Consider the following 25,547-nt stretch of genomic DNA (forward strand, 5'->3'; position numbering starts at 1 on the left):
CCCAAAATTATTGAGAAGGAAGGAAGAAGAAATTAAAGGAGAAGAGAGTGGAAGGCCACAACCGGTTCTTCTCTTAACCGGTTCAGTGGAAATTTTTTTTCAAATTTAAAATGGATGGCCAAGATGTAATCTTGGACATCCAATGGCTTAAAAACATTTCGGTCTAGAATTTTCCTAGTAGTATATATAGAGGAGGCACCCAAGGGGTTTTAGGCGCCAAACACAGGTCGTCTCCCAAACGATCTTTGAAGCCGAAGCCGAAGCCGAAGCCAAAGCCCTAGAAAGGTCGTGAGTAGAAACAGGCAAAGAATGGAAGGAGAAGAATTTCTATACTTGTATACTTACCACCGCATCCTAGTGATTAACATGAAGAAGTTGCTGAGCGGTGGATTTCAAACAGCTCCTCCCGATATGACTCGATTACCGGTGGATGAAGTGATTGATTTTGACGAGGAAAAATTGCCATGCGGGATGGGTTTCTTTGTAGATGGATCAAAACTGTATATGGTGGGAGGGGAATGGGCTGAGGAAGATCCGATTTGGAAACCCTTTTTGAGGCTGGACGAGTCAAAGGGCGACAAGGGGATTTCATCGAGCTTGTATGTGGCCGATCTCTCTGGTCCTACCGTGAACTTCACCCACGTTCACGAGTTTGAAGCGGCGAAGCTTATGCCCAGGTTGATAAAGATTGAGGGGCGGATATATGTCATGTCCAGCAATTATTCTTATTACGCGAACGTAAGAACATATGCGTCCCCAAGTTTCGAGAGCTATTGCCCTGGCCGTTATTATGAACCAAATACGATGCTTCAGACTCCTCCCTTCCACGAATTTCCTGAATGCAGTGTAATGGGCTGTGCACGTGTAGGGAATTATCTGTGTTTCGAGGCTGGTCGTGAATGCCACTATTACAATGTCACTAATGGGACATGGCGGTTTATGCCCCACCACAGGTCCAAGTTGTTGTCAATTATACATAGACATGGTCTGGGACGGAATCTTTGTCACGGACAGTTTGTGTCGGGATGCGAGGATGTTCTAGTCTCTGCTTATTGCCGCAATATGGAGGCATTCGATTTTCATCCTCCCCACCATATGGAGGCATTCCTTTTTCCTCCTCCTGAGTCTGGTGAGGATGCACCTGTCTTGTGTCAGAAATTCAAGGAGGTGGATGACGATCTTTCCAAAATTGCTAAATCTCAATGGACGATTAGAGATGGATTAGTTCTCAACCTGGGCAAAGAGAAGATGTGCGCCATCTTCCCCGGTCAATGCCACCCTAACCACCGGTTCCTTGTTTACATATTCATTTTTCAAGTTTCCAAACTGCCGTCCAATGAACAACATCCTACCAAGCGAGCCAAGCGAGCCAAGCGAACCAAGGGCCCCAAAATATGTCTTGAGCCAACACCAAAGGATTTCATATCCATCACTTGTCTGCACAAGGGTTGTTACAACTTGGATGAGTTTGGCTATGATTTCCCACGCCTAACTGGTGCCTTCTGTATGTAAGTGCCTCTTCCGTTTGCTTTGCTATGCTTACATTTTGAAATGTAAAGCCACATGGACTGCTTGAAAATTGTAATTGTTTTGTTTGCTTTCCTATGCTCGCATGTTGAAAGGTAATATTCATTTTGCCCCATTGACCGCCTAAAAACTATAATCGTTTTGTTTGCTTTCCTATGCTCACATTTTGAAATGAATATACATTGACTGCTCGAAAATCGGAATCACTCCCTGATATGATTTAGTTTGAATCGTTAACCATAATCTTGGTAAGTCTAATTCTGCAACTGAATTTATGCAAGCACATGAATCTGCTTGTTTTATTTTCTAAATAAGCTCATTCCTACTTTTGAACAAATCCGGCTTTAGTTTGCTATCAGTACGGAAGTCCTATGGCATTAGGATGGATGCCAGTAGTAAGATCGGTGTCTCGAATAATGTTTCACAAAGGGCTCTTGAAGAATTGTGTAAAGAATATGGAGTTACAAGAGAGAGCTAGAGATTGAAAAATGGAAGAAATGAAGAAAGGAAAGAAGAGATGGTTTGCAGTGGACTTCAAGTCTTTTGAAGTTGTCGTTGAGGTGATAAAGGGATGTTTTCATGGTAGAATTGTGGGGGAAGAGGTATTTCAAACTGGATTAGATCTGGTGAGGTGAGCTTGGCCTGTGTGTTGGATGGTGTGTAATCTTGTTATAGGGAAGTAGATGGGAAGAAGACTTGCAAGGTTTAGATTGAAGGTGGGAGGTCCTTAGGGCTGGAAAGCTGCTCTAACTAATGGGGAAGGAGGGTTGATTCAATGTTAAGCTAAATCTGTAGACTCTAAGAGGTCTACATTGATTTTTCCTATAGGAAGGGAGGGCTTGTCCACTTTAGCCAGGAAGCTTCAGGATCTTGGAGTGACTCTCTCCTTTCAAAGTGCAAAGCAAGTGCCGGTGTATGAGAGTATGTTGAAAGGGTGCAGTAAGCTAGTTTTATCTGAGAGTGGTCATCTGCAAAGATGGCTAAGAAGTTTTACAGTGTGATGGATGAGGCGGTTTGGTTTCAGCTAGGAGTCAAGGATGTGCAGCTTAGGGAGGAGCTTTTGAAGCGTTGTTTAGTGGAGAGAAGAGGGGATTTTTCTGATTCAGCTCCAGAATTGCCCTCTTTGAAGAGGTGGGCTGCAAGGACCTGGAGCTTGAATGGTGGTATGAAGCTATCTTTGTTTGGGGATGCTCTCATTCTCTTTGATTTTATAGAGGCCTTTGATAAGGAGTTGGGGCAGATTAGAGGATCAAGGTGGTATTAGAACAAAAGGTGGCTGAAGGAGGAGGGTTTTAAAGACCCCTTTAAGGGATGAGGGATGGTATACAATTTTAGAGGATCTTATTATAGCTTCATCTTGGCTGCGAAACTGAAGGTGATGAAATCTGATTTGAAAATTTGGAATAAAAGAGGTGTTCAACAATGTTTCAGTTAGGATTCTTAGGAAGATGACCTTCATTGAGATGGATCTTTGGGATTTAAAGGAGAGAGAAGGGGTCCTTTCTTATGAGAAGAATTAGGTGAGGACAGCTAGGGAGGAATAATTTGAGTGGATTCTTTTTTAAGCAACCTCATGGAGGTAGAAATCTAGGGAGATCTAGCTCAAGGAGGGGGGAATAGAAACCCTAAGTTCTTCCATAAAATGGTTAATGCTCATAGAAGAAGGAATTGTATGTCTAGAATTAAAATTAATGAGCTTAGCTTTCTAGAATTGTATGTCCTGAATAGTAAAATTTTCATTTGGGAGGTTAGTTAGGGGGGAGTTGTTGACCTTAGAGCAGCTTAAGAGAAGAGGGCGGCCTTTGGTCAATGGATATTTTTTTAGTAAAGTCGAGGGAGAATCCATTGATCACATCCCTCTCCATTGTGCTAAGACAAGTGTCCTTTGTCAATTGCTTTGCTTTTTACTCAGTTTGGTGTTCATTGGGTGTAAGCTATGATGGTTAAAGGGACTTAGGGTGGCATGGATCCTTCGTGGGTAAAAGACGCAAGAAGGTTTGGAGAGCAGCTTCAGTGTGCATCTTTTAGACCATATGGAAAGAAAGGAATAAAAGGTCTTTTGAACATGAGGAGCAATCTGATCCAGCCTTGAAAAGTTCTTTTCTTAGATATTTATTTTTGTGGGTGAAGATGTATATAGATATACGTTCTGTCTTCAAATGATTTTGTTGATTGGTTGGGTTGTTGCTAAGAGATAGGTTGTTTTTATGTTATCTCTTGCTTGTGCCTCTTGACGCTCATTCTATACATCCTGTGTACTATGGTGCGCCATCACTTTGGCATTTGTTTATAAAATCGTATTATTTGCCTATCAGAAAATACCTACATTTGAAGAGCAATGACAACTCATAATACTTGTTGTCTTCTCAATTGCAAGCAAAAGAATTTGTTGATTAATGATCAAAAGAGAACATGAAATGATAAGTTCTCCTCCGAGAAAGAAAATGTATGAGTATCTAATTCAATTGAATCAACAAAATACAGCTGAACTACAAAACTCAAGGGTGAAACAAAAACACTAAAAATAACTAAAGTTGAACACCAAAATCAAAGTACGAAGTTTAGGGAAACTTCCCAACAAAGGCATCTCACAAGGAAGCACCTTGATTAGTTAGCCTGTTTACAGTTTAGTTGTCTAGGCAAGGGATCCATCTAAATGGATAGCACAACTTTGTAGATAAATTGAAAATTTGTGCTACTAGGTGTAGCATTCCTAAGGATCTTGCTTTTTCTGAGAAACCCAAGAGATAACCATGGTTGAATCACCTTGCACTAAATTGTAGAACCCAAAGAAGCAAATGTCAGACTTCTAAGCAATTTAGTGGCTCTGCCTCATTAGCCAACCACGCCCCAATACATTTGAGAAAGCCCTATCCACTTCTCCTCTCAGAAAACTCCACCAATACCCCCACTTATCCTGGGTTTCCTAAGAGCAACCATCAAAATTAAACTTAAGAATTACGGAAGAAAGTTTTGTGCTCAGCTATGATCATCCTCAATCTCCCTACTGCTGTAGCAGATGGAACTTTAAACTAACTTGACCATGCCAACCAGGGTACCTGAAAAGTCAGAAGTGAAACAGATAGGGGACAGAGAAAGTACACCTGAGTGCCATAATGATTTTGTTTGGATCTATTTATCAAAATATTTAAAAAATAATAATAATTATAAAAAAATGGCATTTGTCTCTAGCCAAATCACCCAAAGAAGAATAATTGTAATTACACTCTGAACATTCCTGCTTCTGCCAGACTTTCCAAAGCCCTGGATGTGAAAAATGTGCTCTAAAATGTATTATAAAACCAATGTTTAGTAATGAATCTTGGATGCAGATATCAACAAATAGCAGTGGAATAATATGTAAAGTATTTCACTGATAATCTGGTATAATCATGAAAAAATCCTATTCCAGCCTTCCATGATTGACCCTTCTGAAAGGAATTATAATGATTTCAAGTAAAAGTTGTCTTGATGATTTTGATAAAAAATGAAATGGAAATCATACCTAAAAGAATTGTTTCTGTTGATATGGCCAGTCATGGGTTCATGGTTAGTTGTCAATTAATGGCAATCTGTCATCTTTGTGTTTTAATAATTAGTCTCCTTCTTGTTTGCATGATCTTGTTGGATTGGATTTATAATATGGGTCACTTGCGAGTTGTCAAGAAGGGTGTGGAAACTATTTTATTCCAAAACTCACATTTCTTAAATTCAAATATTGTTTGCAGGCGCAAAAATTCTGAGGTTGGTGGTAAAGTTGTCTCCTTTCAGGCCTTTGTTTAGAGTTTCTTCTCAAAAGGTTTAACCAATGGCATGTTGGAGATGAAGATGTTTCTAGGACTGTATAAGCAGACTATTTGTTCTTTTTTGTGTGCGCATGACACATTAATTTTTTTATCTGTTTATTGTTCATGGTGTACATGGGAAGTCATGTGTCACATAGAGTACTATTTTCTAGTTTGTTTACTGAACGTGAGAAAGTTCCTTTGGTTTTTCAATGGTTCCATGGGATTTGATCCTTCCTATTTCAATGTAGGTAATTTTTATTATGTCCTGTGCTTGGTTGTAAGTTATAGATTGCCCATTTGTGTTAAAAAGGCTTGCAAAGGATGCATTTGCTCTGAAGAACCAGGAAAATGCTAAAGGCCCAGGAACTAATGGACCCTGCTTGTGGTTTGAACTGGCATGAGCTTGAAGTACCAGTACTTTGTGTATAGTGTAAACGATGCCATGGTATGATGGCAATCGCATGTCTAAGGTTATTTTGGGCCTTTTCTCAAAGGGGTATACCATCCAAACTGTCCATTTGAGAACTCAAAACTCATCAGAATGTGATGAATTCTTGGACGCCATTTGGTGGGCTAGGCTTTGGACGTGCTTGACAATGGAGGCTTTTATGCATTAAGTTGAATTGACTAAGTGTGTCCACGAAGCTCAGAAGCACGGCTTGGACGAGGGGTAAAGCATCCTTTTTCCTTTCTCACATATTCCAATCCTTGAATCTAGTCACCTAATAACAGCATTCAAAAGTTAGCTTAAGAATATTTAGATAAAATTATTTAAAATAGACTTAAACTTATCCGGAATTATTTTGTTTTAAAAAATAAATAAATCAATCCTTAATTTTAATCCATAGATGTTAGTTTTTTCTTCTATTGTTAATAGCGAGTTAGAAATTATTCTGAATAAGCCCTTTAGGACATGTTTGGTACAGAATAGGAATGAATAGTTTGTTTCGATTCTCATTCGACTTTCAATAGGAATGGATTTGGTAATTTCAATTCTTATATTTGATTAGAATTATAAAGTTAATTTTTTTAAAAAAAACTCTCACTGGATAGTTTCTTTTTAAATGATAAATATAATATTGAAATGATTATTTATTTTTATTTCAATGTTAAATTATTTATTTTCATTTTTTTTAAAAAAACTCTCATAGCATAGTTTTTTTTATAAAAAAAAAAAAAGGAAAACTATTTTGGTGGGTAATTTAGAAACACATTTATTTAAAAAAATTATAGTATAGTATATTGTTGTTCTTGAGAAACAATTTGTAAAAACGAAGTAAGAAGTTTAATAATTTTTAAAAATAATTTGAAACTAAAAAATATATAATGACTATAATAGGCATAATTAATGTTTTAAATTTTTTAATAAATATTCCAATTTCTAATAATAATTTAAAATTCAAAAACTATTAATTAATTATAGATTAAATAAAAAAATTTACAGATTAAATAAAAAAAAACTTAGAACATCATGTCCTTAGTTGAATATTAAAGGTATGCATGTAATGAAAATTTTGATTCATTTATACCTTAAAAATTTAAACTTTGTTTGTTTTTAAAATTCATTTAAAGTATAATAGTATTAACAATTATTAATTTTACATTATTATTATTTATTTTTAACAAAATAAATCAATTATATTTTAATACGATACTAATATCCATATTTTTATAATATTTATAAAAATATAATTTATGATTTCATTATAATATTAAAATTCAAATTCTATTAAAAACTATTTATTTTTTAATTTATTTATAATTTAAAAAATATTTTTATTTTTGATAAGACTTGAATTAAAGTTAGTTAATATTATATAAATTGAATTTACAATTTATTTTTTTAACTTAATCTAAATAAAAAAATTTTAAAAAATAATTTAGTAAAAAAAATCTTTGACTTTTTAATTTTTAAAAAAGTGTTTTTAAAAATAAATTATACTCGAGAATCAAAATACTCATACTAAGAGATAAATTGAAATCCCACTTATAAGTGAAATTTTATTTCCTTTAAAATCATTTTTAATTTTATTCTCATCCTCACTTAACTTATCAAAACATGAAAATGGATGAGAAAGTAATGACATCGTCATTCCCACTTTCCATTCTCACATACCAAAAATGACCTTAATTTATTTGAACAGGGAGCTATATCTTAGGAAGACATCTAGCATAAATGATTTAGTGATTGGTGGTATTAACTCAATTTGGAGAACCTCAGGGTTTCATGGATCATGATTCAAATTCATTGTCTAACATCTTATTTGTATTATAAAAAGTTGACATGCTTTCGTAGCAATATTAATTAATTCATCATTTGTGTGGTCCTCTCTTCCATTTGATAACCTAGCTTTCATGTTTAAGAACGAAAATATTGATTTTCACTCACACATATATATATATTGGTAGTTGGATTTTACAGATATATTAGATAATATTTTAATAAAAAAAATATCAATAAGACTAAAATTGATTAAAAATAGCCTCTTGCATTCGGATTTTGACCTACTCTTCAAATTATTATTAAAACCATATCTTGAAACTATAATTTTGGAATAAACTTGAAAGTCACAGCTTCACAATTCTATTTCAAGCTAATTAAAAAATTATATATATATGAAAGAAACTATTTAGAACAATGGTTTTTCTAAAACTCATAAACCAAACAAAACATTGATTTTTAGGCATGTTATGAAACTTTTCTTTAAAATACTAATACCTATGTTATGTTGGATTAAACGGCTAATTTGATTCAAAATTCTTCCCCAAATTCCAATAAAACATTATCCCTGCAATATGGGTGGCCATGGGTGACCTAACTTATTGGTCTAACAAATTGGTTGTTGGCTAACATGGAGTGGCTTGCCTAACCTTTTGATCTACCAAACTTGTTGCCTAACCGACTAACCTGACTTATTGTTGGCTGGCATGGCCCATGAGGTATTTAAAAGGTATCGGCTAAGCATTTGGCTAACATGAATATTTTTAGAAAGAAGGGCTAGCTATGCCTTGAGGAGTCGTGTAAATTCTTGCAAAATCTTATTGCCTTTGATGAGTGTCCTATGAAGCCTCGTCAAGAATTTCTTTCTTTTTTAAACAATTTGACAGGCTTTGTAGTTGAATTATACTCATGGTTCCAAGTATCTGTCTAAATGAGTAACAACCCAGTCCCGACTTGGATGTGAGTCACTGACTTGCGTGTTGGACACAGTCTTCTGGGCCAATACTTCAAACCATGATTACATTTCAAATACAACGTACCAAATAGGTTCAAAGAGAAAAAGAATACTGAATAAGCTTGTACAGGAAACTCCACATAAATACGATATCACTAGAATTTATAGGACTCATCAAACGCAAACTACTACTTAAATATCCCTGTTAGCCAAAAATTCAGCATGAATACAGATGCTAAGATTTACAAAGAAGCTGGGAGGCTTCTAAGCATATGCTCTTATCAGGGTACCACTGTCTAAAAGGTTCATGAGATAAGTCTGCTGCTCCATATCTTAAGCAGTTCAGCTAGCATGAAGATCTTGTCATATGCTTGAGGCATTGAGTAGTGGACTATCGCATGAAGTCTTTAGGCAGTAATGAGCCATTAAATTTGTGGATTCATGTACAGAGAACAAGGCCAATGGTTTGTATGATCACTTGATCTGGTGTTATCCTACAGATGTTTGGTTTTCCTTTGTTATTCCTTGTGGAAGTTATAAGAAAATAAGTGAGACCTATGCACTTATTCTTGCAATTTATGTGTATTGGCAGCTTATATTTCCAGAGAAGAACATCTTTCATGGAGACACTGAGAGATGGCTGGCATATCAGCCATCTACCCTGGTGATGCTTATGCTAAAAAGGACCAGATGGTGAGTCCCCGTCCTAGAGATGAAGATTACTGGAAGAGCTAGGACATTTTGAGACAAGGCACATAGGCAGCATTCCAGGAAATCAGGGTCCTATTGATACCCGAAGTCACGTAGAAAACATTAAACATTGCTGTGATTCCAAGTTAACTTTCACTGAAATGATAACATACATTTTCGAATAAGAAATGCTGAATCTTATGACAATCTTCTCACTACCAATTTCTCACCAAAAGCCTTTCCTCAAATACGATTTTAGACCCATAGGCTAAAAGACCTTGGATTAGTGACAGGTGAGGGCTTTAAGATACTATCCTCCAAGGTTGCGTACTGTTGGACTGATTTTTAGGGACAAAACATAGCATAGCATACACATGCATCTTAGATCCTCAAGAACTACCATTGTCCTTCTAATTGGGAGGATGAATATTTTGGTACATGAACATTTATGGAATTTGACAAGTTCTAGGTGAATTAGTAACCCTCATGAAAAGCACACCAAGGTCTATATGCCTAGATTTTTTATCTTACTTTTGTTTTTTTCTTTGGTCACTTGTGTTTGCACCTTATTAAAATGCTGTAAATCACATGAGAGGAATATATAATTACCTATTAAATAGGCCTTGGACCAAATCAGCTAAAAGAGAAATAAGTTGGAAGTCCTTGAAGTAGTTTATGCCATACACAATTACTTAATTAGGACAAAATATCTGAAATTCTCCAGGTAGACTAGAATTTCATGTTGAGGACCTTACCCAGTGGCTGATATGTTGTAGGAGTCTGCTCAAATTTAAGAATATTGTTCTCTTTTCGGACACTCTTCATGGAGCGCTGCTAAAGCAGCTCTTTTCCTTTGCCTCTGCTCTCGCCACTGCCTTAGTTGTTCCTCAATTGCTGCCTTAGCTTTCTCAGCCATCTCAGCCCTGCTCACTGCCTGCTCTGCCTGAGTCCTAAACTCAGCAATTCTCACCATTGCAAATTCCAACTCCTTCAGAACTTCCGCCTCATCCCTATTTTCAAATGTGGCCGATTGACTTAAATTTTCAGATAGCAATACTGGAATTTGATCCGCCTTCTTAGCCTTGCTAACCAATGATTCATATTCAATCACTGAAATTGTGATGTGGTCATCTTTTCTTGCTTTAGCTTCTTTATTGTATTCATCTTTTTGGGAAAGTTCTAAATCTTGAGAAGAGACTTCAAATTGGGGGTTGACAGAGACAGTCTCTCTAGTTATTTCTTTTGCTTCATCCGCTCCTTGTTTTAGCCTTTGGCTCTCCTTCTTGGCTTCTCCTGCTTCTACTGCTAGTTGCTGGACTGCAAGATATAGCCCGGACTTAACACTCTCAGCCCTTGCTTCAGCTGCCTCTGCTGCTGCAATTCTTGACCTCCCTTTGTGAAGCTCAGATTTCACAAGTGCTATTTCAACTTGAGCTTCATTCTCCCTTCCTCTAATCTCATCCACCTCAATTTTTGTCTTCTCTAATTCCCCTGTAAGCATCTCAACATCACACTTTAAACGGCCTACCTCCTCATTTGCATTCTTAAGCTTTATTTTCAACTGATTAAGCTCCATTTCCAGTGAGTTAATGGATACTGCTTGTTCTGAGTTCTCTCTTTCCTGCCTTTCAAAATCTGATTTTAGCTGGTTTAAATTGTTAATAGCTTCAGAAGCAGCTTTTGCAGATAAACTGTGAAGTTCATTGGCTTCTTTAAGTTCAAATTGCAGGGTTTCAATAAATACCGATTTAGCCAGGAGCTCATTTTCCAGAAACTGCACTATCTCTGTTTGTTTCCTCAACTCTTCTAGTTGTTCCTGTGCTTGAGCCAAAGTTGCTGTCACTAACTGTAACTCTGCCTTTTTCTCAGATAGAACTGCAGAGTTCTCTTTCTCTGCTTCAATAGCAGCCAGCTTTGAATGAAGAATAGCTTCATTAAGCTCTGATACATGCTTTAGAAGCTCAGCTGTCTTGCCTCTTTCCATGTTGACAGCAGTTTGCATCAGCTCTGCTTGTGTCATAGCCTTGAATTCAGATTCTCTAGCATCAGCAAGTTCTGTTTCCACACGAAGTAACTCTTCTTGTGCACTTTTCAACTCGCTTAAAGCTTGTGAAAGCTGCTCTCGAACCTTTGCAGTTTCCAACAATTGATCAGCCATCTCCTTCGTCTTGGTTTCAAGTTCATCTATCCGGATTCTAGATTCTATGCATTCATTTATGTATTTATCTCTCTCAACCTCGGAGCTCTTCAGCAAGGTGGAAAGCTCATCTGCTGCTTTCCGATAGTGATCCAGCTTAAGAAGGGCATGCATGTGGGCAGAGTCCTTTGCCTCCAGTTGCACCTTGCAGTTGGCTAAGTCCTTTAGCAGACCTTCAAGCTCTTGTTCTTTCTCCAACTCTGGCTGGTGAAGGAAATAGGACAACAATAGGAATATCAAAACTATCCAATTTTACAGTAACTTCACGGTTTGGGACCTCCAACGATGGGGTGCATACTGTTAGGATATAATAATGTCCATATTAAGCCTAGGATGGGTCACTTCGATGATAGTAGTTAAATGTCATAAAAAGCTTAATCTACCCTCGTTTTCAAATGAGACTATCAAAACTTAGTCCAAGGATTGATATCAGAGTCAAAGGTCATCACATTTTTCATATCGACTTTTAGTTTTAAATTTTTTTGAAATTATAAATTTATTTTTGAAAATATTATCATTAGTAACCCAAAAGAGTATTAATAATTTATTTTATTGTAATTTTAATTTAAAAACCTTAAATTCAAAACATGTAAAATTTGGAGAGTAAAAAAAATTAGGATGATCTAATTACCTAAGCCTTACACATGATTATCAAAATATTGAATTATAATGTAAATACTCATTTCATATTAAAATATTATCATATTTGTTTTTATGTCAATTTTAAATGTTTAATAATTTGTTAAAAATAAAATAATATAGTTATGATATATTATGAATTTTTTTTGTTAATAAATATGCTTTCAAATTTTATATCAATTTTTTTTCCAATTTTATTTTATTTAAACCCAAAATTATTGAGAACGGAGGAAAAAGAAATTAAAGGAGAAGAGAGTGGAAGGCCACAACCGGTTCTTCTCTTAACCGGTTATGTGGAAATTTTTTTTCAAATTTAAAATGGATGGCCAAGATGTAATCTTGGACATCCAATGGCTTAAAAACATTTCGGTACGGTACCGAAGGAAATACCCTGGAATTTTCCTAGTAGTATATATAGAGGAGGCACCCAAGGGGTTTTAGGCGCCAAACACAGGTCGTCTCCCAAACGATCTTGAAGCCGAAGCCGAAGCCAAAGCCAAAGCCCTAGAAAGGTCGTGAGTAGAAACAGGCGAAGAATGGAAGGAGAAGAATTTCTATACTTGTATACTTACCACCGCATCCTAGTGATTAACATGAAGAAGTTGCTGAGCGGTGGATTTCAAACAGCTCCTCCCGATATGACTCGATTACCGGTGGATGAAGTGATTGATTTTGACGAGGAAAAATTGCCATGTGGGATGGGTTTCTTTGTAGATGGATCAAAACTGTATATGGTGGGAGGAGAATGGGCTCAGGAAGATCCGATTTGGAAAGAGATTTTGAGGCTGGACGAGTCAAAGGGCGACAAGGGGATTTCATCGAGCTTGTATGTGGCCGATCTCTCTGGTCCTACCGTGAACTTCACCCACGTTCACGAGTTTGAAGCGGCGAAGCTTATGCCCAGGTTGATAAAGATTGAGGGGCGGATATATGTCATTTCCAGCAATTATTCTTATTACGCGAGGGTAAGAACATGTGCGTCCCCAAGTTTCGAGAGCTATTGCCCTGGCCGTTATTATGAACCAAATACGATGCTTCAGACTCCTCCCTTCCACGAATTTCCTGAATGCAGTGTAATGGGCTGTGCACGTGTAGGGAATTATCTGTGTTTCGACGCTGGTCGTGAATGCCACTATTACAATGTCACTAATGGGACATGGCGGTTTATGCCCCACCACAGGTCCAGGTTGTTGTCAATTATACATAGACATGGTCTGGGGCGGAATCTTTGTCACGGACAGTTTGTGTCGGGATGCGAGGATGTTCTAGTCTCTGCTTATTGCCGCAATATGGAGGCATTCGATTTTCATCCTCCCCACCATATGGAGGCATTCCTTTTTCCTCCTCCTGAGTCTGGTGAGGATGCACCTGTCTTGTGTCAGAAATTCAAGGAGGTGGATGACGATCTTTCCAAAATTGCTAAATCTCAATGGACGATTAGAGATGGATTAGTTCTCAACCTGGGCAAAGAGAAGATGTGCGCCATCTTCCCCGGTCAATGCCACCCTAACCACCAGTTCCTTGTTTACATATTCATTTTTCAAGTTTCCAAACTGCCATCCAATGAACAACATCCTACCAAGCGAGCCAAGCGAACCAAGGGCCCCAAAATATGTCTTGAGCCAACACCAAAGGATTTCATATCCATCACTTGTCTGCACAAGGGTTGTTACAACTTGGATGAGTTTGGCTATGATTTCCCACGCCTAACTGGTGCCTTCTGTATGTAAGTGCCTCTTCCGTTTGCTTTGCTATGCTTACATTTTGAAATGTAAAGCCACATGGACTGCTTGAAAATTGTAATTGTTTTGTTTGCTTTCCTATGCTCGCGTGTTGAAAGGTAATATTCATTTTGCCCCATTGACCGCCTAAAAACTATAATTGTTTTGTTTGCTTTCCTATGCTCACATTTTGAAATGAATATACATTGATTGCTCGAAAATCGGAATCACTCCCTGATATGATTTAGTTTGAATCGTTAACCATAATCTTGGTAAGTCTAATTCTGCAACTGAATTTATGCAAGCACATGAATCTGCTTGTTTTATTTTCTAAATAAGCTCATTCCTACTTTTGAACAAATCCGGCTTTAGTTTGCTATCAGTACGGAAGTCCTATGGCATTAGGATGGATGCCAGTAGTAAGATCGGTGTCTCGAATAATGTTTCACAAAGGGCTCTTGAAGAATTGTGTAAAGAATATGGAGTTACAAGAGAGAGCTAGAGATTGAAAATGGAAGAAATGAAGAAAGGAAAGAAGAGATGGTTTGCAGTGGACTTCAAGTCTTTTGAAGTTGTCGTTGAGGTGATAAAGGGATGTTTTCATGGTAGAATTGTGGGGGAAGAGGTATTTCTAACTGGATTAGATCTGGTGAGGTGAGCTTGGCCTGCGTGTTGGATGGTGTGTAATCTTGTTATAGGGAAGTGGATGGGAAGAAGACTTGCAAGGTTTAGATTGAAGGTGGGAGGTCCTTAGGGCTGGAAAGCTGCTCTAACTAATGGGGAAGGAGGGTTGATTCAATGTTAAGCTAAATCTGTAGAGGCTAAGAGGTCTACATTGATTTTTCCTATAGGAAGGGAGGGCTTGTCCACTTTAGCCAGGAAGCTTCAGGATCTTGGAGTGACTCTCTCCTTTCAAAGTGCAAAGCAAGTGCCGGTGTATGAGAGTATGTTGAAAGGGTGCAGTAAGCTAGTTTTATCTGAGAGTGGTCATCTGCAAAGATGGCTAAGAAGTTTTACAGTGTGATGGATGAGGCGGTTTGGTTTCAGCTAGGAGTCAAGGATGTGCAGCTTAGGGAGGAGCTTTTGAAGCGTTGTTTAGTGGAGAGAAGAGGGGATTTTTCTGATTCAGCTCCAGAATTGCCCTCTTTGAAGAGGTGGGCTGCAAGGACCTGGAGCTTGAATGATGGTATGAAGCTATCTTTGTTTGGGGATGCTCTCATTCTCTTTGATTTTATAGAGGCCTTTGATAAGGAGTTGGGGCAGATTAGAGGATCAAGGAGGTATTAGAACAAAATGTGGCTGAAGGAGGAGGGTTTTAAAGACCCCTTTAAGGGATGAGGGATGGTATACAATTTTAGAGGATCTTATTATAGCTTCATCTTGGCTGCGAAACTGAAGGTGATGAAATCTGATTTGAAAATTTGGAATAAAAGAGGTGTTCAACAATGTTTCAGTTAGGATTCTTAGGAAGATGACCTTCATTGAGATGGATCTTTGGGATTTAAAGGAGAGAGAAGGGGTCCTTTCTTATGAGAAGAATTAGGTGAGGACAGCTAGGGAGGAATCATTTGAGTGGATTCTTTTTTAAGCAACCTCATGGAGGTAGAAATCTAGGGAGATCTAGCTCAAGGAGGGGGGAATAGAAACCCTAAGTTCTTCCATAAAATGGTTAATGCTCATAGAAGAAGGAATTGTATGTCTAGAATTAAAATTAATGAGCTTAGCTTTCTAGAATTGTATGTCCTGAATAGTAAAATTTTCATTTGGGAGGTTAGTTAGGGGGGAGTCGTTGACCTTAGAGCAGCTTAAGAGAAGAGGGCGGCCTTTGGTCAATGGATATTTTTTTTAGTAAAGTCGAGGGAGAATCCATTGATCACATCCCTCTCCATTGTGCTAAGACAAGTGTCCTTTGTCAATTGCTTTGCTTTTTACTCAGTTTGGTGTTCATTGGGTGTAAGCTATGATGGTTAAAGGGACTTAGGGTGGCATGGATCCTTTGTGGGTAAAAGACGCAAGAAGGTTTGGAGAGCAGCTTCAGTGTGCATCTTTTAGACCATATGGAAAGAAAGGAATAAAAGGTCTTTTGAACATGAGGAGCAATCTGATCCAGCCTTGAAAAGTTCTTTTCTTAGATATTTATTTTTGTGGGTGAAGATGTATATAGATATACGTTCTGTCTTCAAATGATTTTGTTGATTGGTTGGGTTGTTGCTAAGAGATAGGTTGTTTTTGTGTTATCTCTTGCTTGTGCCTCTTGACGCTCATTCTATACATCCTGTGTACTATGGTGCGCCATCACTTTGGCATTTGTTTATAAAATCATATTATTTGCCTATCAGAAAATACCTACATTTGAAGAGCAATGACAACTCATAATACTTGTTGTCTTCTCAATTGCAAGCAAAAGAATTTGTTGATTAATGATCAAAAGAGAACATGAAATGATAAGTTCTCCTCCGAGAAAGAAAATGTATGAGTATCTAATTCAATTGAATCAACAAAATACAGCTGAACTACAAAACTCAAGGGTGAAACAAAAACACTAAAAATAACTAAAGTTGAACACCAAAATCAAAGTACGAAGTTTAGGGAAACTCCCCAACAAAGGCATCTCACAAGGAAGCACCTTGATTAGTTAGCCTGTTTTCAGTTTAGTTGTCTAGGCAAGGGATCCATCTAAATGGATAGCACAACTTTGTAGATAAATTGAAAATTTGTGCTACTAGGTGTAGCATTCCTAAGGATCTTGCTTTTTCTGAGAAACCCAAGAGATAACCATGGTTGAATCACCTTGCACTAAATTGTAGAACCCAAAGAAGCAAATGTCAGACTTCTAAGCAATTTAGTGGCTCTGCCTCATTAGCCAACCACGCCCCAATACATTTGAGAAAGCCCTATCCACTTCTCCTCTCAGAAAACTCCACCAATACCCACTTATCCTGGGTTTCCTAAGAGCAACCATCAAAATTAAACTTAAGAATTACGGAAGAAAGTTTTGTGCTCAGCTATGATCATCCTCAATCTCCCTACTGCTGTAGCAGATGGAACTTTAAACTAACTTGACCATGCCAACCAGGGTACCTGAAAAGTCAGAAGTGAAACAGATAGGGGACAGAGAAAGTACACCTGAGTGCCATAATGATTTTGTTTGGATCTGTTTATCAAAATATTTACATAATAATAATAATTATAAAAAAATGGCATTTGTCTCTAGCCAAATCACCCAAAGAAGAATAATTGTAATTACACTCTGAACATTCCTGCTTCTGCCAGACTTTCCAAAGCCCTGGATGTGAAAAATGTGCTCTAAAATGTATTATAAAACCAATGTTTAGTAATGAATCTTGGATGCAGATATCAACAAATAGCAGTGGAATAATATGTAAAGTATTTCACTGATAATCTGGTATAATCATGAAAAAATCCTATTAGATGTTGTTCCAGCCTTCGATGATTGACCCTTCTGAAAGGAATTATAATGATTTCAAGTAAAAGTTGTCTTGATGATTTTGATAAAAAATGAAATGGAAATCATACCTAAAAGAATTGTTTCTGTTGATATGGCCAGTCATGGGTTCATGGCTAGTTGTCAATTAATGGCAATCTGTCATCTTTGTGTTTTAATAATTAGTCTCCTTCTTGTTTGCATGATCTTGTTGGATTGGATTTATAATATGGGTCACTTGCGAGTTGTCGAGAAGGGTGTGGAAACTATTTTATTCCAAAACTCACATTTCTTAAATTCAAATATTGTTTGCAGGCGCGAAAATTCTGAGGTTGGTGATAAAGTTGTCTCCTTTCAGGCCTTTGTTTAGAGTTTCTTCTCAAAAGGTTTAACCAATGGCATGTTGGAGATGAAGATGTTTCTAGGACTGTATAAGCAGACTATTTGTTCTTTTTTGTGTGCGCATGACACATTAATTTTTTTATCTGTTTATTGTACATGGTGTACATGGGAAGTCATGTGTCACATAGAGTACTATTTTCTAGTTTGTTTACTGAACGTGAGAAAGTTCCTTTGGTTTTTCAATGGTTCCATGGGATTTGATCCTTCCTATTTCAATGTAGGTAATTTTTATTATGTCCTGTGCTTGGTTGTAAGTTATAGATTGCCCATTTGTGTTAAAAAGGCTTGCAAAGGATGCATTTGCTCTGAAGAACCAGGAAAATGCTAAAGGCCCAGGAACTAATGGACCCTGCTTGTGGTTTGAACCGGCATGAGCTTGAAGTACCAGTACTTTCTGTATAGTGTAAACCATGTCATGGTATGATGACAATCGGGTGTCTAAGGTTATTTTGGGCCTTTTCTCAAAGGGGTATACCATCCAAACTGTCCATTTGAGAACTCAAAACTCATCAGAATGTGATGAATTCTTGGACGCCATTTGGTGGGCTAGGCTTTGGACGTGCTTGACAATGGAGGCTTATGTGCATTAAGTTGAATTGACTAAGTGTGTCCACGAAGCTCAGAAGCACGGCTTGGACGAGGGATAAAGCATCCTTTTTCCTTTCTCACATATATTTCAATCCTTGAATCTAGTCACTTAATAACAGCATTCAAAAGTTAGCTTAAGAATATTTAGATAAAATTATTTAAAATAGACTTAAACTTATCCGGAATTATTTTGTTTTAAAAAAAAATAAATTAATCCTTAATTTTAATCCATAGATGTTAGTTTTTTCTTCTATTGTTAATAGCGAGTTAGAAATTATTATGAATAAGCAACAGGGTGCATACTAAACACGAATGGTTAATTAATATTCAACATTTGATGGCTTTTTCTTTAATGTCATTATACCGTTAGGATATAATAATGTCGATATTAAGCCTAGGATGGGTCACTTGGATGATAGTGGTTAAATGTCATAAAAAGCTTAATCTATCCTCATTAAACGTCAATTGGTTTTCAAATGAGACTATCAAAACTTAATCCAAAGATTGGCATTAGAATCAAGATCATTACATTTTCCATATCGATTTTTAGTTTTAAATTTTTTTGAAATTATAAATTTATTTTTAAAAATACTATCATCAGTGACTCAAAACAGTATTAGTAATTTATTTTATTGTAATTTTAATTTAAAAACCTTAAATTCAAAACATGTAAAATTTGGAGAGTAAAAATAAATTAGGATGGTCTAATTACTTAAGCTTTACACATGATTATCAAAATATTGAATTATAATGCAAATACTTATTTCATATTAAAATATTATCATATTTGTTTTTATGTCAAATTTAAATGTTTAATAATTTGTTAAAAATAAAATAATATAGTTATGATATATGATGAATCTTTTTTTGTTAATAAATATGCTTTCAAATTTTATATCAATTTTTTTTTCCAATTTTATTTTTATCTCATCTTTATTTTATTTAAATCCAAAATTATTCAGAACGGAGGAAGAAGAAATTAAAGAAGAAGATAGTGGAAGGCCACAACCGGTTAAGTGGAATTTTTTTTTCAAATTTAAAATGGATGGCCAAGATGTAATCTTGGACATCCAATGGCTTAAAAACATTTCGGTACGGTACCGAAGGAAGTACCCTAGAATTTTCCTAGTAGTATATATAGAGGAGGCACCCAAAGGGTTTTAGGCGCCAAACACAGGTCGTCTCCCAAACGATCTTGAAGCCGAAGCCGAAGCCAAAGCCAAAGCCCTAGAAAGGTCGTGAGTAGAAACAGGCAAAGAATGGAAGGAGAAGAATTTCTGTACTTGTATACTTACCACCGCATCCTAGTGATTAACATGAAGAAGTTGCTGAGCGGTGGATTTCAAACAGCTTCTCCCGATATGACTCGATTACCGGTGGATGAAGTGATTGATTTTGACGAGGAAAAATTGCCATGCGGGATGGGTTTCTTTGTAGATGGATCAAAACTGTATATGGTGGGAGGGGAATGGGCTGAGGAAGATCCGATTTGGAAACCCTTTTTGAGGCTGGACAAGTCAAAGGGCGACAAGGGGATTTCATCGAGCTTGTATGTGGCCGATCTCTCTGGTCCTACCGTGAACTTCACCCACGTTCACGAGTTTGAAGCGGCGAAGCTTATGCCCAGGTTGATAAAGATTGAGGGGCGGATATATGTCATGTCCAGCAGTTATTCTTATTACGCGAAGTTTAGAACATGTGCGTCCCCAAGTTTCGAGAGCTATTGCCCTGGCCGTTATTATGAACCAAATACGATGCTTCAGACTCCTCCCTTCCACGGATTTAATGAACGCATTGTAACGGGCTTTGCACGTGTAGGGAATTATCTGTGTTTCGAGGCTGGTAGTCAATGCCACTATTACAATGTCACTAATGGGACATGGCGGCTTATACCCCACCACAGGTCCAGGTTGTTGTCAATTATACATAGACATGGTCTGGGACGGAATCTTTGTCACGGACAGTTTGTGTCGGGATGCGAGGATGTTCTAGTCTCTGCTTATTGCCGCAAGATGGAGGAATACGATTTTGATCCTCCCCACCATATGGAGGCATTCCTTTTTCCTCCTCCTGAGTCTGGTGAGGATGCACCTGTCCTGTTTCAGAAATTCGAGGAGGTGGAATGTGATCTTTCCAAAATTGCTAAATGTCATTGGAGGATTGGAGATGGATTAGTTCTCAACCTGGGCAAAGAGAAGATGTGCGCCATCTTCCCCGGTCACTGCAACCCTAACCACAACTTCCTTGTTTACATATTCATTTTTCAAGTTTCCAAACTGCCGTCCAATGAACAACAACATCCTACCAAGCAAGCCAAGCGAGCCAAGGGCCCCAAAATATGTCTTGAGCCAACACCGAAGGATTTCATATCTGTCACTTGTCTGCACAAGGGTTGTTACAACTTGGATGAGTTTGGCTATGATTACCCACGCCCAACCGGTGCCTTCTGTATGTAAGTGCCTCTTCCATTTGCTTTGCTATGCTTACATTTTGAAATGTAATGCCACATTGACTGCTTGAAGATTGTAATTGTTTTGTTTGATTTCCTATGCTTGCATGTTGAAAGGTAATATTCATTTTGCCCCATTGACCGCCTAAAAATTGTAATCGTTTTGTTTGCTTTCCTATGCTCACATTTTGAAATGAATATACATTGACTGCTCGAAAATCGGAATCACTCCCTGATATGATTTAGTTTGAATCGTTAACCATAATCTTGGTAAGTCTAATTCTGCAACTGAATTTATGCAAGCACATGAATCTGCTTGTTTTATTTTCTAAATAAGCTCATACCTACTTTTGAACAAATCCGGCTTTAGTTTGCTATCAGTATGGAAGTCCTATGGCATTAGGATGGATGCCAGTAGTAAGATTGGTGTCTCGAATAATGTTTCACAAAGGGCTCTTGAAGAATTATGTAAAGAACATGGAGTTACAAGAGAGAGCTAGAGATTGAAAAATGGAAGAAATGAAGAAAGGAAAGAAGAGATGGTTTGCAGTGGACTTCAAGTCTTTTGAAGTTGTCGTTGAGGTGGTAAAGGGATGTTTTCATGGTAGAATTGTGGGGGAAGAGGTATTTCTAACTGGATTAGATCTGTTGAGGTGAGCTTGGCCTGTGTGTTGGATGGTGTGTAATCTTGTTATAGGGAAGTGGATGGGAAGAAGACTTGCAAGGTTTAGATTGAAGGTGGGAGGTCCCTAGGGCTGGAAAGCCACTCTAACTAACAGGGAAGGAGGGTTGATTCAATGTTAAGCTAAATCTGTAGAGGCTAAGAGGTCTACATTGATTTTTCCTATAGGAAGGGAGGGCTTGTCCACTTTAGCCAGGAAGCATCAGGATCTTGGAGTGACTCTCTCCTTTCAAAGTGCAAAGCGAGTGCCGGTGTATGAGAGTATGTTGAAAGGGTGCAGTAAGCTAGTTTCGTCTGAGGGAGGTCTTCTGCACTGATGGCTAAGAAGTTTTACAGTGTGATGGATGAGGTGGTTTGGTCTCAGCTAGGAGTCAAGGATGTGCAGCTTAGGGAGGGTCTTTTGAAGCATTGTTTAGTGGCGAGAAAAGGGGATTTTTCTGATTCAGCTCCAGACTTGCCCTCTTTGAAGAGGTGGGCTGCAAGGACCTGGAGCTTGAATGGTGGTATGAAGCTATCTTTGTTTGGGGATGCTCTCATTGTCTTTGATTTTATAGAGGCCTTTGATAAGGAGTTGGGGCAGATTAGAGGATCAAGGAGGTATTAGAACAAAAGGTGGCTGAAGGAGGAGGGTTTTAAAGACCCCCTTAAGGGATGAGGGATGGTATACAATTTTAGAGAATCTTATTATAGCTTCATCTTGGCTGCGAAACTAAAGGTGATGAAATCTGATTTGAAAATTTGGAATAAAAGAGGTGTTCAACAATGTTTCAGTTAGGATTCTTAGGAAGATGACCTTCATTGAGATGGGTCTTTGGGATTTAAAGGAGAGAGAAGGGGTCCTTTCTTAAAAGAAGAATTAGGTGAGGACAGCTAGGGAGGAATAATATGAGTGGATTCTTTTTTAAGCAACCTCATGGAGGTAGAAATCTAGGGAGATCTAGCTCAAGGAGGGGGGAATAGAAACACTAAGTTCTTCCATAAAATGGTTAATGCTCATAGAAAAAGGAATTGTATGTCTAAAATTAAAATTAATGAGCTTAGCTTTCTAGAATTATATGTCTAGAATAGTAAAATTTTCATTTGGGAGGTTAGTTAGGGGGGAGTTGTTGACCTTAGAGCAGCTAAAGAGAAGAGGGTGGCCTTTGGTCAATGGATATTTTTTTAGTAAAGTCGAGGAAGAATCCATTGATCACATCCCTCTCCATTGTGCCAAGACAAGTGTCCTTTGTTAATTGCTTTGCTTTGGTGTTCATTGGGTGTAAGTTGTGATGGTTAAAGGGACTTAGTTAGTGTGGCATGGATCCTTTGTGGGTAAAAGACGCAAGAAGGTTTGGAGAGCAGCTCCAGTGTGCATCTTTTAGACCATATGGAAAGAAAGGAATAAAAGGTCTTTTGACCATGAGGAGCAATCTGATCAAGCCTTGAAAAGTTCTTTTCTTAGATATTAATTTTTGTGGGTGAACAGGTATATAGATATAGGTTTTGTCTTTAAATGATTTTTTTGATTGGTTGGGTTGTTGCTAAGAGATAGGTTGTTTTTGTGTTATCTCTTGCTTGTGCCTCTTGATGCTCAACATCCTATGTACTATGGTGCGCCATCACTTTGGCATTTGTTTATAAAATCATATTATTTGCCTATCAGAAAATACCTACATTTGAAGGGAAATGACAACTCATAACACTTGTTGTCTTCTCAATTGCAAGCAACAGAATTTGTTGATTAATGATCAAAAGAGAACATGAAAGGATGAGTTCTCCTCCAAGAAAGAAAATGTATGAGTATCTAATTTAATTGAATCAACAAAATATAACTGAACTGCAAACCTCAAGGGTGAAACAAAAATGTTAAAAATAACTAAAGTTCAACACCAAATCAAAGTACAAAGTTTAGGGAAACTCCCCTACACAGGCATCTCACAAGAAAGCACCTTAATTAGTTAGCCTGTTTACAGTTTAGTTGTCTAGGCAAGGGATCCATCTAAATGGATAGCACAACTTTGTAGATAAATTGAAAATTTGTGCTACTAGGTGTAGCATTCCTAAGGATCTTGCTTTTTCTGAGAAACCCAAGAGATAACCATGGTTGAATCACCTTGCACTAAATTTTAGAACCCAGAGAAGCAAATGTCAGATTTCTAAGAAATTTAGCAACTCTGCCTCATTAGCCAACCACACCCCAATACATTTGAGAAAGCCCTATCCACTTCTACTCTCAGAAAACTCCACCAATAGCCACTTATCCTGGGTTTCCTAAGAGCAACCATCAAAATTAAACTTAAGAATTAGGGAAGAAGGTTTTGTGCTCAGCTATGGTCGTCCTCAATCTCCCTACTGTTGTAGCAGATGGAACTCTAAACTAACTTGACCATGCCAACCAGGGTACCTGAAAACTCGGAAGTGAAACAAATAGGGGACAGAGAAAGTACACCTGAGTGCCATAATGATTTTGTTTGGATCTGTTTATCAAAATATTTAAAAAATAATAATAATTATAAAAAAATGGCATTTCTCTCTAGCCAAATCACCCAAAGAAGAATAATTGTAATTACACTCTGAACATTCCTGCTTCTGCCAGACTTTCCAAAGCCCTGGATGTGAAAAATGTGCTCTAAAATGTATTATAAAACCAATGTTTAGTAATGAATCTTGGATGCAGATATCAACAAATAGCAGTGGAATAATATGTAAAGTATTTCACTGATAATCTGGTATAATCATGAAAAATCCTATTCCAGCCTTCCATGATTGACCCTTCTGAAAGGAATTATAATGATTTCAAGTAAAAGTTGTCTTGATGATTTTGATAAAAAATGAAATGGAAATCATACCTAAAAGAATTGTTTCTGTTGATATGGCCAGCCATGGGTTCGTGGTTAATTGTCAATTAATGGCAATCTGTCATCTTTGTGTTTTAATAATTAGTCTCTTTCTTGTTTGCATGATCTTGTTGGATTGGATTATAATATGGGTCACTTGCAAGTTGTCGAGAAGGGTGTGGAAACTATTTTATTCCTAAACTCACATTTCTTAAATTCAAATATTGTTTGCAGGCGCGAAAATTCTGAGGTGGGTGGTAAAGTTGTCTCCTTTCAGGGCTTTGTTTAGAGTTTCTTCTCAAAAGGTTTAACCAATGGCATGTTGGAGATGAAGATGTTTCTAGAACTGTATAAGCAGACTACTTGTTCTTTTTTGTGTGCTCATGACTCGTTAATTTTTTTATCTGTTTATTGTACATGGTGTACATGGGAAGTCATTTGTCACAGAGTACTATTTTCTAGTTTGTTTACTGAACATGAGAAAGTTCCTTTGGTTTTTCAATGGTTCCATGGGATTTGATCCTTCCTATTTCAATATTATGTCCTGTGCTTGGTTGTAAGTTATAGATTGCCCATTTGTGTTAAAAAGGCTTGCAAATGATGCATTTGCTCTGAAGAACCAGGAAAATACTAAAGGCTCAGGAACTAATGGACCCTGCTTGTGGTTTGATCTGGCATGAGCTTGAAGTACCAGTACTTTTTGTATAGTGTAAACGATGCCATGGTATGATGGCAATCGCGTGTCTAAGGTTATTTTGGGCCTTTTCTCAAAGGGGTATACCATCCAAACTGTCCATTTGAGAACTCAAAACTCATCAGAATGTGATGAATTCTTGGACGCCATTTGGTGGGCTAGGCTTTGGACGTGCTTGACAATGGAGGCTTTTATGCATTAAGTTGAATTGACTAAGTGTGTCCACGAAGCTCAGAAGCACGGCTTGGACGAGGGGTAAAGCATCCTTTTTCCTTTCTCACATATTCCAATCCTTGAATCTAGTCACCTAATAACAACATTCAAAAGTTAGCTTAAGAATATTTAGATAAAATTATTTAAAATAGACTTAAACTTATCTGGAATTATTTTGTTTAAAAAAATAAATAAACTAATCCTTAATTTTAATCCATAGATGTTAGTTTTTTCTTCTAGTGTTAATAGAAGAGTTAGAAATTATTATGAAAAAGCCCTTTGGGACATGTTTGGTACGAATGGGAATAGAAATGAATAGTTTGTTTCTATTCTCATCCGACTTTTAATAGGAATGGATTTGGTAATTTTAATTTTGGATGTATTTAGAAATATAAGGTTAATTTTTTTTAAAAAAATGATTAATATAAGATTGAAATGATTATTTATTTTTATTTCAATATTAAAATATTTATTTTCATTTTTGAAAAGAAAAACTCTCACAGCATAATTTAGGAACACA

General features: G+C 37.1%; 2 protein-coding genes and 1 long non-coding RNA gene across 4 annotated transcripts; all 3 read left to right on the forward strand.

Moving 5' to 3' along the window:
- Positions 1-227: 227 nt before the first annotated feature.
- Positions 228-17,819, forward strand: LOC117904267. Of its 2 annotated transcripts, XM_034816791.1 has the most exons (3): positions 228-1,392; positions 13,628-13,743; positions 17,499-17,819. In XM_034816791.1, the coding sequence occupies exons 1-3, from the start codon at positions 310-312 to the stop codon at positions 17,551-17,553; spliced, it is 1,254 nt and encodes a 417-aa protein (XP_034672682.1). In that variant the 5' UTR covers positions 228-309; the 3' UTR covers positions 17,554-17,819. The 2 variants fall into 2 exon arrangements, with proteins under 2 accessions (XP_034672682.1, XP_034672683.1); XM_034816792.1 differs by lacking the exons at positions 13,628-13,743; positions 17,499-17,819 and adding an exon at positions 5,256-5,576 and having other exon boundaries at positions 228-1,508.
- Positions 10,005-11,639, forward strand: LOC117904271. Its single transcript, XR_004649568.1, has 2 exons — positions 10,005-10,968; positions 11,051-11,639. It is a non-coding gene; the product is annotated as an uncharacterized LOC117904271 (long non-coding RNA).
- A 1,532-nt stretch (positions 17,820-19,351) lies between the features above and the next one.
- LOC117904268 lies at positions 19,352-24,655 on the forward strand. Its single transcript, XM_034816793.1, has 2 exons — positions 19,352-20,625; positions 24,355-24,655. The coding sequence occupies exons 1-2, from the start codon at positions 19,433-19,435 to the stop codon at positions 24,407-24,409; spliced, it is 1,248 nt and encodes a 415-aa protein (XP_034672684.1). The 5' UTR covers positions 19,352-19,432; the 3' UTR covers positions 24,410-24,655.
- The last annotated feature ends 892 nt before the right edge of the window (positions 24,656-25,547 follow it).

This window comes from Vitis riparia, chromosome 17, assembly GCF_004353265.1.
Source record: "Vitis riparia cultivar Riparia Gloire de Montpellier isolate 1030 chromosome 17, EGFV_Vit.rip_1.0, whole genome shotgun sequence".
Taxonomy (NCBI): domain Eukaryota; kingdom Viridiplantae; phylum Streptophyta; class Magnoliopsida; order Vitales; family Vitaceae; genus Vitis; species Vitis riparia.

What these genes read in the sequence shown, in the direction of transcription:
- LOC117904267 (XM_034816791.1), top strand. Translation starts at nt 310, where the DNA reads ATGGAAGGAGAAGAATTTCTATACTTGTATACTTACCACCGCATCCTA. An exon ending in AGCGAACCAAGGGCCCCAAA is followed by an intron (nt 1,393 to 13,627) that starts ATATGTCTTGAG and finishes AAGGGCCCCAAA; the next exon opens with ATATGTCTTGAGCCAACACC. An exon ending in CTAACTGGTGCCTTCTGTAT is followed by an intron (nt 13,744 to 17,498) that starts GTAAGTGCCTCT and finishes TATTGTTTGCAG; the next exon opens with GCGCGAAAATTCTGAGGTTG.
- LOC117904268 (XM_034816793.1), top strand. Translation starts at nt 19,433, where the DNA reads ATGGAAGGAGAAGAATTTCTGTACTTGTATACTTACCACCGCATCCTA. An exon ending in CCAACCGGTGCCTTCTGTAT is followed by an intron (nt 20,626 to 24,354) that starts GTAAGTGCCTCT and finishes TATTGTTTGCAG; the next exon opens with GCGCGAAAATTCTGAGGTGG.